This window comes from Scyliorhinus torazame, chromosome 12, assembly GCF_047496885.1.
Source record: "Scyliorhinus torazame isolate Kashiwa2021f chromosome 12, sScyTor2.1, whole genome shotgun sequence".
In the NCBI taxonomy this organism is placed as follows: Eukaryota; Metazoa; Chordata; class Chondrichthyes; order Carcharhiniformes; family Scyliorhinidae; genus Scyliorhinus; species Scyliorhinus torazame.
In genome coordinates this window covers 207,947,662-207,959,716 of record NC_092718.1, presented here as the reverse complement: position 1 = coordinate 207,959,716, position 12,055 = coordinate 207,947,662, and the positions used below count along the sequence as shown (strand labels likewise).

The 12,055-nt window shown below is 45.0% G+C and overlaps 1 protein-coding gene across 7 annotated transcripts in view; it reads right to left on the bottom strand.

Annotated features, from left to right (window-relative positions):
- The window catches only part of nf1a (neurofibromin 1a), a 372,455-nt gene that overhangs the window by 241,436 nt on the left and 118,964 nt on the right, over positions 1-12,055 (bottom strand). For all 7 annotated transcript variants that reach the window (XM_072469816.1, XM_072469815.1, XM_072469810.1 and 4 more), the window contains 4 exons: positions 8,019-8,132; positions 7,322-7,401; positions 2,718-2,841; positions 623-869 (listed from right to left, as the gene is read on the bottom strand). In XM_072469816.1, coding sequence (XP_072325917.1) covers positions 623-869; positions 2,718-2,841; positions 7,322-7,401; positions 8,019-8,132 — 565 coding nt within the window. The remainder of the gene's footprint in view (positions 1-622; positions 870-2,717; positions 2,842-7,321; positions 7,402-8,018; positions 8,133-12,055) is intronic.

Here is a 12,055-nt window from a genome sequence, read left to right as displayed (position 1 = left end):
TACTTTCTAACCAATCTTCTAAGTTTCACCTGAATGTTATTCATCAGTAACAAGGCAACCTTTATGGTCCCTGGCTTTCATTTCCCTCATGTCTGGATATCGCTCATAACGCTTTACCTATTCTGCAGAACTCTTTCAAAATCTGTATCAGGTCACCCCTCAGCCATCTCTCCTCCACATCAAACAGCCCAAGCCATTCATCCTTTCAAGAATTCCAACAGTGCAGAAGGTGGTCATTCGGCCATTCGAGTCTGCATGGACCCTCCAAAACAGCACTCTACCCTGGTCCCCTCCCTTCATCTGAAATTGGTAAATCTTAAATTATCCTCAAGTATGCCAAATTATTTCTATTCTGAGCTATTCAAGTAAAGTCCTGGCCAAAAATTTCCAATCTAGCCTCATAGCCCAAAATGGCATTTTAAAAGGGAAGTATTATTCATTAAGCTAAGAGGTAATCACTAACAATCCTTTTAGCACTTCATAAAATGTGAGAAAACCGAAGTCTGAGCCGCCGAATGGGCATGTTCTCACTAACTTTACACAAGGCAGTTTGGAAAGTAAAAGTAAGTTGAGCTGCAAATTGAAGTTAATAAAGACCAACACAAGATACATGAGCAATTACCTGTTGACATCATGTTGCTAACCGACGCAAACTCCATGAACGTATTATAATTTGGCAGGATGCTCTGGACAGGCACATCATCGACTCCACACCTAATATCAGCTTCCTCACAGAGGTGCCGAAAACATGACATGGAGACAAGAACAGCTTCGATGTCCGGACTCCACAGGAACATATAGAGTGCCACTTCCAGCTTTGTCTGTGCTTGACGACAAATGGGGATCCCGCTGCCAAGTGTGGCATTCTCCTGCATTCAGAAATTCAATTTACTCAGATAATCAGTTGTCAAACTGAGAGGAGCATTTTTGTTTTAAAATGCCACAATTTTCATTTCTTAAGCATTTCAAGGCATTTATTATTAAAATACCATGCAGTTGTTTACATTGCAATTAAATCATGACACCTCAGTTTGTATCATATCTGTTTTCAGCATATTACAAGACAGATTATGACATAAACACAGCTACACAAGTGTTTCCTCAACCTCAAGTCACAGGACATAACCAAGCTATTCAAAATGCCTTCTCTATAAACCATGTACTTCAATCTAAACATGACACTTAGATTTTGCAGCGGACCAAGAAATACTGAAGAGCCTAAGGATTCTGATTCTTGTCTCAAGATGAGTGAAGTACTCTGGTTCTGTTGTTACCAAAGGATCATTTATAAATATTATTTTGCAAATCATAATGCAAACCTATCAAAATTCAGAATTCATACATTAACCTCTTACTAACAAACGTTTACAGTCAGCACTATCATACAAATGCTCATCCCACTCATACCAAATCCCCCCTCTGTACCCCCAAAACCACATTGCAGAATGCAATTTGGTGCAAGTGCACTCATTATTCATATGATAATGGTGAAAAATCAGAATTGGTATCACAACAGTGCAAAACATTTTTATATAGAAGTACAACTTCATCCATGTAGAATGCCAACATATGCATTGCCCATTGACACACAAAAATGAATGTCTTCAAAAACAGAAAGAAATGAAAAAGAAAAATCATAATTCATATCTTACACATTGTAACATGTCTGAATGTTAATTGGTCTGTTGCTCAGTCTACCCTGTTAGAAACCTAGTCATTGCACATGAAGAACCACGAGCATTGCTCCAAATTGTTTGTATTGTGGACTTAATTAACTACTACATTCTAGAAGCTGTAGAATCTCTACCGTGCAGAAGGCCATTCAGCCCATCGAGTCTGCAGTGATCCTCTGAAAAACCACCCTATCCCTATAAAAGTCCGCACAATGCACAGCAAACCTTCATTGGAATGTCAAGAGTGATGACCAAACGTTTGGTCAAAGGGATAGGTTTAAGGGCGGCACGGTGACACAGTGGTTAGCACTGCAGCCTCACGGCACCGAGGCCCCAGGTTCAATCCCGGCTCTGGGTCACTGTCCGTGTGGAGTTTGCATATTCTCCCCGTGTCTGTGTGGGTTTCACCCCCACAACCCAAAGATATGCAGCGTAGGTGGATTGGCCACGCTAAATGGCCTCTACTGGGAAAAATAATTGGGTACTCTAAATTTTAAGAAAAATAAACAATTTTTTAAAAAAGGGATAGGTTTAAGGGACAATATTATTTTTAAAAATACAAACTAAAGGGGCATCGGGACTTGGGCCAATATGGCTAAAGGCTACCAATAAATCCTTGTTAACAATATTGATCAAGCAGAACATGCAAGTTATTTTGAAGTGGATTTGGAAGGAGAGGGAAGGAGGGAAAGAAGAAAGAGACAAAAAAAAAAAGGGGCGAATGCCCTGAAAGTACCACTCAGGGTTAACAGTGTGAAATAATATACTAATACTAGGCAAAATTGTGTGGTTAATGACAACCTATTCCTGCAGCAAAGGAAGGATGTGCAGATGTTGGTTTTATATGCTAGCAATGAAGGTGCAAAATAACCATTTTTCCACTACTCATACCATTCCAAAGAACATTTCACAAAATATTTTGAAGCAGTTCAGGAAATATTTATGCCAGAGGGGGGAAATCAGATGGCAATTTTTTTTTATTTTTAAAATAGGTTGTTAATCTTTAAGAGGTTCCATAAGGTACATTCTGAAGTCTGATACTACCTTATTCTTCAGCAGAAACTTATTCCGACAGATTAGAATCTCCCGTAACCATTTGAGAATCTCTGTGCTGTTAAGCATCTGATGAGCGATCAACTTCTTACAGATGAAAAATAGAACCTGAGAGCTGTCAGCAGAAATGAAAAATTAGAAACAAAATAAATTTTCAGTTAGATTCTTGGTGGTTGTGGATGGGAAAATGACAGCTGTGCTAGAGGGATAACAAATTTAGGGACCGCATGGAGGTTGGTTTACATTATAATTTGACCACTTTACTGTTCTTTGCCACGTGAGGACACACAAACACACAGGATACATCAAGCTTGCTATCCTCAAATTATGTCATCTCATTCACTCATTGTTTAATCCGGAGGCAAACTTCTGTACTCAAGTTGAACTGCAATCGCTGCTTCGTAAAGTTGAGCCGGCTTAAACATGGAAAGCACATTATGAAACACTGCTCATTCCCTTTGGCTGAGCTGGAGTAAATGTATTCAAAGTCTGAGAGCAAAGTCGGCAACAAGGACAAATTTAATTTCTGTCAGATAACATCCATTTTCATCTCCAAGAAACAATTTCTACTCCTTGCAAGCTATATCAATGGCTTTTGTAAAACAACCATTCTTCCAGATGTAAAAGGGATTGGGACATGAGAACGCCCTCTAAGCTTTACTATATTTCACTTGCTAAATCAGAAGACACTACTTCAGATTTTAAGTAAGCTATCTACCTTTTCCCTGGATCACATCATGTGGTGAAGAGACGTCTGTGCTCTGACAATATCTTGAGCGAGGGTTTCGAGAGCTCCTTGTTCATGGTAGGGTCACCCATGGCAGCAAGGTGGGAGGGAGGTGCCAGACAAAACAGTCCAAAAAGTCCTCAACGGCACAACAGGCACGGAAGGTTGTGCATCTCACCGTTGTTGAGGCAGAAGGCGACTGCAGCGGCATGGTGGTGTTCGTCAGTGTGGTTTGACATGTCACCGAAATCTGATCACAAACCAGTCAAGACCATGAGGACAATGACTGCACCCAAGGTCCCAAACATTATACGAAGTCATGCAAAGGCTTCTACCAGAATCCATTTGCCAAGCCCAGTGTCAATGGAGACTGGATGACAGGTCTGTGAACGTGGTAGCCCATAGTCAAGAATCTGTACGCAGGTAGTAGAAGCGTGAAGATCATGAAACACCCTGTGTTGGGAAACTGTTGAACAAATGTTAATGTCCTTCTTAAAGCCAACTCCAAAAGCAACTTCAATACATGGCCAAAAACTATCTTCCCCATCAGGTCCTGTTTTCTCAAATGGCCAACATCCCAGGGAAGGCAAAGAAAATGTTTCCAAGACACTCTGTAGCTCTCCTTGAAGCGTGGCAACATCGATTGGTAACAAGCTCCTCCCAGTCATTCAGAATTATGATAAGCTATCCAACAAGTTGCACACCGGGCCACAGTCACTTAATAATGAAGCAGAGCGGTGGCAGAGTAGGAAAGAATAGGAAACAAATCCTACACTCTCAATCCCACCACCTCGTGGAACATTGTCCCCCATGTGCCCAAAGCTATGACAGCAAAATATCAGCCTGTTCCGTCACTCAAGCCAGAAACTTGCGACCCCAAGTAGACAGCAGTCTCGAATTGACGGACAGCGGGCAATGATTCCAATGTCCTATCCTAACCACACATTACAGTAGATTTTTTTCTTTGCAAAGTCTCCAACTTTGCAAGGTGACCAAGTTTTAAACCAATGATTCCAACTCCACAATGATTTCTCACTGTAGGTCTCAAAACAGGCTGTTGAGGAACAACTTCCAACAAGTAAGATGAACACCATCCTTGAATTTCTGCTCCTTAATGCGAGCGGGTGGAGGCAGTAAGCAGACGACAGCAGCACCAGCTATTGAACATTTCACTTTCAGGTCATCTATTCAGGACTGAACAGAATGTCAATCACCACTGGATTCTGCAGAGATGCTAACCGATGGACTCTGAGCACAGGTTGCATTTTTTGTGAAAACCACGCTGCCCACGAAGCTACAGGATCAGTTTAAAATATGAACAGTTTAGCGATTTCAACAAGGTTTCTAAAGTAGACTGGAGAAAGAAAGAGCACACAAAGTACTTCTTTCAAACCCAACACCTTTCCTCTATTATTGCTGAAATTCCAATATTTCACACACAATCGGAAGCATTTTGAAATCAGAGTTGTTTACATTCAAGTTTTCTATTCAATCTCTCAAGTTGTTTTTCTCCTTTTAAGTTTTACCATTCCCATACCAAAGGGGGAAAATCTGATAATCAGCTCCCAATCTTTGAATAATGTCACATATCTGCAGGCATAGAACATTACAGCGCAGTACAGGCCCTTCGGCCCTCGATGTTGCACCAACCTGTGAAACCACTCTAAAGCCCATCTACACTATTCCCTTATCTTCCATATGTCTATCCAATGACCATTTGAATGCCCTTAGTGTTGGCGAGTCTACTACTGTTGCAGGCAGGGCATTCCACGCCCTTACTACTCTCTGAGTAAAGAACCTACCTCTGACATCTGTCCCATATCTATCTCCCCTCAATTTAAAGTTACGTCCCCTCATGCTAGACATCACCTTCCGAGGAAAAAGGCTCTCAATGTCCACCCTATCCAATCCTCTGATCATCTTGTATGCCTCAATTAAGTCACTTCTTAAACTTCTTCTCTCTAACGAAAACAGCCTCAAGACCCTCAGCCTTCCCTCATAAGATCTTCCCTCCATACCAGGCAACATTCTGGTAAATCTCCTCTGCACCCTTTCCAATGCTTCCACATCCTTCCTAAAATGCGGTGACCAGAATTGCACGCAATACTCCAAATGCGGCCGCACCAGAGTTTTGTACAGCTGCAACATGACCTCATGGTTCCAAAACTCAATCCCTCTACCAATAAAAGCTAACACACCATACGCCTCCTTAACAACCCTCTCAACCTGGGTGGCAACTTTCAGGGATCCATGTACATGGACACCGAGATCTCTCTGCTCATCCACACTGCCAAGAATCTTACCATTAGCCCAGTACTCTGTATTCCTGTTATTCCTTCCAAAATGAATCACCTCACACTTTTCTGCATTAAACTCCATTTGCCACCTCTCAGCCCAGTGCTGCAGCTTTTCTATGTCCCTCTGTAACTTGTAACATCCTTCCGCACTGTCCACAACTCCACCGACTTTCGTGTCATCTGCAAATTTACTCACCCATCCTTCTACGCCCTCCTCCAGGTCATTTATAAAAATGACAAACAGCAGTGGCCCCAAAACAGATCCATGTGGTACACCACTAGTAACTGGACTCCAGTCAGAACATTTCCCATCAACCACCACCCTTTGTCTTCTTCCAGCTAGCCAATTTAGATCCAAACTGCTAAATCACCCTGAATCCCATGCCTCTGTATTTTCTGTAGTAGTCTACCGTGGGGAACCTTATCAAACGCTTTACTGAAATCCATATACATCACATCAACTGCTTTACCCTCATCCACCTGTTTGGTCACCTTCTCAAAGACCTCAATAAGGTTTGTGAGGCACGACCTACCCTTCACAAAACAGTGTTGACTATCTCTAATCAAATTATTCCTTTCCAGATGATTATACATCCTATCTCTTATAAACCTTTCCAAGATTTTGCCCACAACAGAAGTAAGGCTCACTGGCCTATAGTTACCTGGGTTGTCTCTACTCCCCATCTTGAACAAGGGGACAGCATTTACTATCCTCCAGTATTCTGGCACTATTCCTGTAGACAAAGATGACTTAAAGGCAGCTATAATCTACTCCAGATAATTTGCAGTAGAACACTGGTGTTAAATTTGAATTGTCCAACAATACAAGTTGTGCAAACAGAGCAAAATGACAACTTTGTACAAAACATTTAGCAGATAGTTTGAATTGAGTGATATGAATAGACCAAATGTACAAAAGCAATTATTGCGCAACATTACATCTAATTTTCCCCCATTACTAAAATAAAACTAACCATTTTTGTTCTTCTTAAATAGGTTACTTAATTTACCAGCAGAGAAGGCCAAATCATTTGTTTGTACTGAAAATTCTGTGGAATCCGACCCAAATGACTAAATCCATCCACGTGTATGACAGCAAATCCAGAATAAGCTGGTAAAGGGAATCAATTACCTGCTAATTTACTTTTTCAATTCAATTTATTGTGCTTTTCCATCTAACGGTACAAATGGTGCCCATCGTTCCAAAGGCATCTCAAGGTATAACTAAACCAGCAGGACACCTCACGTAAATAGATGCTTAATGGCTGGCACAGACACGATGGGCCAAAGGGCCTCTCTTTTTTGTGCTGTAAAACTCTGACTTTTTAAGATGCTCAGTTAAAACATTTAAAGGGGGGGGGCTGTCTTATAATGCTTATGCTGCAAATTATTTAAGCAATGCATGTAATTGCAGAAATATTTCCAAACATGCAAAACATACGTCCCGAACGACTACTACATTGTACATACTATAACCATATAGAACGGGTAATGGAAGAGTGTATTTAAAATATTAACATTTTCTAAAGCTTACAGATACCCCCCCCCCACCCCCCAAACACAATCCTCACCTTATATCCCAGAAGGTTTCTATTGGTGCATCTGGGTTCCACAGCTCTATGTTTTCTGGTTGGTGAAGAACTAACAAGGCCTAGAAATAGTAACGGCAGGGTAAATTTTAGTGCAAGTGCAAGCTTGAAAATGAAATGAAATGAAAATCGCTTTTTGTCACAAGTAGGCTTCAAATGAAGTTACTGTGAAAAGTCCCTAGTCGCCACATTCCGGCGCCTGTTCGGGGAGGCTCGTACGGGAATTGAACTGTGCTGCTGGCCTGCCTTGGTCTGCTTTCAAAGCCAGCGATTTAGCCCTGTGCTAAACCAGCCACTGGCTTGGCCTGGTACTGCAAATATTTTAGATCAAATCCTCGAGTCACCCAGCAAACCATGCACTGGTGCCTTCACCCAGCACCAAAACCGTTCAACCGCTGTGTTCTCGGGTTTCAGTGTAGTTATTCTCGGGTAAATACTGAAGCATATTTATTTGGTCAATCTGAGGTTGGATTTTGTTCTTAAAAAGGCTGTTAAAAATGTCTATAACACACCAAGGAAGATAGAAAATGGAGGAAACACAGAATGGATCTATTGGCATCAATGAAGAGAGGAAACATTCTTAGTGCTTGCCAGAATGGAGAACAATAAACCCTCAATTCAGCGGCACTGAGGGAAAAATGCAAGTGGAAACGGGTAGCAATCTTTTCAATGTCCTTACCTCCATGGCTTCCTGTGCTATCTCAGGCATGCTCATCTGTGGAACCAGCTGAACTAGGCCAGTTATCAACTCAGCAGTGCTACTCTGAATTTCGTGTCCGAGTTTCCCTGGATTCTGTGTAGCAAGAGACAGTATTTTGGCAAGTAGAATTTTTTTTTTTTTTTAAACTGAGACCAGCTGAAAGATTGTGAGGATTCCAATCTTTGGCAATTTTTTAAAATAATAAAACTTCCTTTTTAAAAAAAAAAAATAGGGTAAAGATCCTGAAATATTCTCCATTCAGATTACCTGCAAAAACAGTTTAAAGTCATAATACAAGATATATTTAGAAAAAAGTATCTTCAGCCTTGACACTTAGAATATTTAAGGACGGACTTCCGGGTGCGGCGATGACCAGCTGAGTCGCACGTTTCGGCAGCTCCCTGTGAAACGGACTTTTGGGCTCTTGATAGGAGCCCCAACGGCAATTTTAACGGCTGAAAACACCGTGCGGTAAACCAGGAGGGTGTTCCCCCTGGACACGGATGGAAAAAGGAGAGGAAAGTGGCCGGATTGCAGCGGATCCTTTGGAACAACGGCAAGGAAGGCAAGCAGAAACCAAGATGGCGTCGGAAGGTGGCAGTTTCACATGGGGCCCTGAACAACAAGAGTTTTTGAAACGCTGCGTGGAGGAGATAAAAAAGGAAATGAAGAAAGAGTTGTTGGCCCCGATATTACAGGCGATTGAAGGGCTGAAAGAGGAACAAAAGACACAGGAGCAGGAGCTTCGGGTCGTGAAGGCGAAAGCAGCAGAGAATGAAAACGACATACAGGGCCTGGTGGTGAAGTCGGAGATACAGGAGGCACACCAGAAACGATCTGTGGAGAGGTTGGAGGCACTGGAAAATAACGCAAGGAGGAACAACTTGAGGATTCTTGGCCTTCCTGAAGGTGTGGAGGGGGCGGACGTCGGGGCATATGTGAGCACGATGCTGCACTCGTTAATGGGAGTGGAGGCCCCGACGGGTCCGTTGGAGGTGGAGGGAGCATACCGAGTTATGGTGCGAGGATCGAGAGCAGGAGAAGCTCCCAGAGCCATAGTGGTGAGATTTCTCCGTTTTAAGGATAGAGAAATGGTCCTTAGATGGGCGAAGAAAACTCGGTGTAGTAAATGGGAGAACGCGGTGATCCGCGTCTATCAAGATTGGAGTGCGGAGGTGGCGAGAAGGAGGGCGAGCTTTAATCGGGCCAAAGCGGTACTTCACAAAAAAAAGATAAAGTTTGGAATGCTGCAACCGGCAAGACTGTGGGTCACATATCAAGGGAGGCACCACTACTTTGAGACGGCGGATGAAGCGTGGACTTTTATTGTAGAAGAAAAATTGGAATGATTGGACTACGAAAATGAACGTTTGGACAAAGTGGTGGGACGAGTGGGGGGGGGGGGGGGCGAAGAGGGATTGTATGATTAATCCTGCGGTATGGTAACTTTTCTTTCTCCCACAGGTGGTGATGGGGGGAGGTGGGGAGGGAGAGGAGATGGGGCGTTGGCCATGGGAGGCGGGGCCGAGGGAGAGGCGCGGGCTTGGTTCCCGCGCTATGATAATTATGGCGGGAATAGAGAAGCAGGAAGGAGGGGGCGCCGCACGGGGCGAGCCGTGATCACGGGGGGAAGCCGAGGTCAGCCAGAGTTTGCTGACTACTGGGAGCAACATGGGGGGAGTAATTACGCTAGCGGGGGGTCTAGCGGGGGGGGGGGGGGGGGGGAATTACTGGGTTGCTGCTGCTGGGGAAAGGGGGGAGTGGGTACGGGAAAGGATGGGCGGGGGGGCACCGTCTGGGAGAAATACAGCCGCGTGGGAACTGGGCGAGAAGCTGGAAAAAGATGATGGCTAACCGGCAAGGGGGGGGGGGTGGGAAGCCCCCCAACTCGGCTGATCACGTGGAACGTGAGGGGGCTTAACGGGCCGATAAAGAGGGCACGAGTACTCGCACACCTTAAGAAACTTAAAGCAGATGTGGTCATGTTACAGGAAACGCACCTGAAACTGATAGATCAGGTTAGGTTGCGCAAAGGATGGGTGGGGCAGGTGTTCCATTCGGGGCTGGATGCGAAAAACAGGGGGGTGGCTATATTAGTGGGGAAGCGGGTAATGTTCGAGGCAAAGACTATAGTGGCGGATAACGGGGGCAGATACGTGATGGTGAGTGGCAAATTACAGGGAGAGATGGTGGTGTTGGTAAACGTGTATGCCCCGAATTGGGACGATGCCAATTTTATGAGGCGAATGCTAGGACGCATCCCAGACCTAGAGACCGGAAAGTTGATAATGGGGGGAGACTTTAACACGGTGTTGGAACCAAGGCTGGATAGGTCGAAGTCCAGGACTGGTAGGAGGCCGGCAGCAGCCAAGGTGCTTAAGGATTTTATGGAGCAGATGGGAGGGGTGGACCCGTGGAGATTCAGTAGACCTAGGAGTAAGGAGTTCTCGTTTTTCTCCTATGTCCATAAAGTCTATTCACGCATAGACTTTTTTGTGTTTGGTAGGGCATTGATCCCGAGGGTGAGGGGAACGGAATATACGGCTATAGCCATTTCGGATCATGCCCCACACTGGGTAGACTTGGAGATAGGGGAGGAAACAAGAGGGCGTCCACCCTGGAGAATGGACATGGGACTAATGGCGGATGAGGGGGTGTGCTTAAGGGTGAGGGGATGCATTGAAAAGTACTTGGAACTCAATGACAATGGGGAGGTTCAGGTGGGAGTGGTCTGGGAGGCGTTGAAGGCGGTGGTTAGGGGGGAGCTGATATCAATAAGGGCACATAAAGGGAAGCAGGAGAGTAAGGAACGGGAGCGGTTGTTGCAAGAACTTCTGAGGGTGGACAGACAGTATGCGGAAGCACCGGAGGAGGGACTGTATAGGGAAAGGCAAAGGCTGCATGTGGAATTTGACTTGCTGACCACAGGCACTGCAGAGGCACAATGGAGGAAGGCGCAGGGTGTACAGTATGAATATGGAGAGAAGGCGAGCAGATTGCTGGCACACCAATTGAGGAAAAGGGGAGCAGCGAGGGAAATAGGGGGGGTGAGAGACGAAGATGGAGAGACGGAGCGGGGAGCGGAGAGAGTGAATGAAGTGTTTAAGACATTTTATAAAAAATTGTATGAAGCTCAACCCCCGGATGGGAGGGAGAGAATGATGGAGTTTTTGGATCGGCTGGAAATTCCCACGGTGGAAGAGCAGGAAAGGATGGGATTGGGAGCACAGATCACGGTAGAAGAAGTGGTGAAAGGAATTAGGAACATGCAGACGGGAAAGGCCCCGGGACCGGACGGATTCCCAGTTGAATTTTACAGAAAATATTTGGACTTGCTCGCCCCGCTACTGACGAGGACCTTCAACGAGGCAAAGGAAAGGGGACAACTGCCCCCGGCTATGTCAGAAGCAACGATATCGCTTCTTTTAAAGAAGGAAAAGGATCCGCTACAATGCGGGTCCTACAGACCAATCTCCCTCCTCAATGTAGATGCCAAGGTCTTGGCCAAGGTAATGGCAATGAGAATAGAGGAATGTGTCCCGGGGGTGGTTCATGAGGACCAAACTGGGTTTGTGAAGGGGAGACAGCTGAACGCGAACATACGGAGGTTGTTAGGGGTAATGATGATGGCCCCACCAGAGGGTGAAACGGAGATAGTAGTGGCGATGGATGCCGAGAAAGCATTTGATAGAGTGGAGTGGGATTATCTGTGGGAGGTGTTGAGGAGATTTGGGTTCGGAGAGGGGTATGTTAGGTGGGTGCAGCTGTTGTATAGGGCCCCAGTGGCGAGTGTGGTCACGAATGGACGGGGATCGGCATATTTTCGGCTCCATAGAGGGACAAGGCAGGGATGTCCTCTGTCCCCATTACTGTTTGCACTGGCGATTGAGCCCCTGGCGATAGCGCTGAGAGGTTCCAAGGGATGGAGGGGAATACTTAGGGGAGGAGAAGAACACCGGGTATCTTTATATGCGGATGATCTGCTACTATATGTGGCGGATCCAGCGGAGGGGATG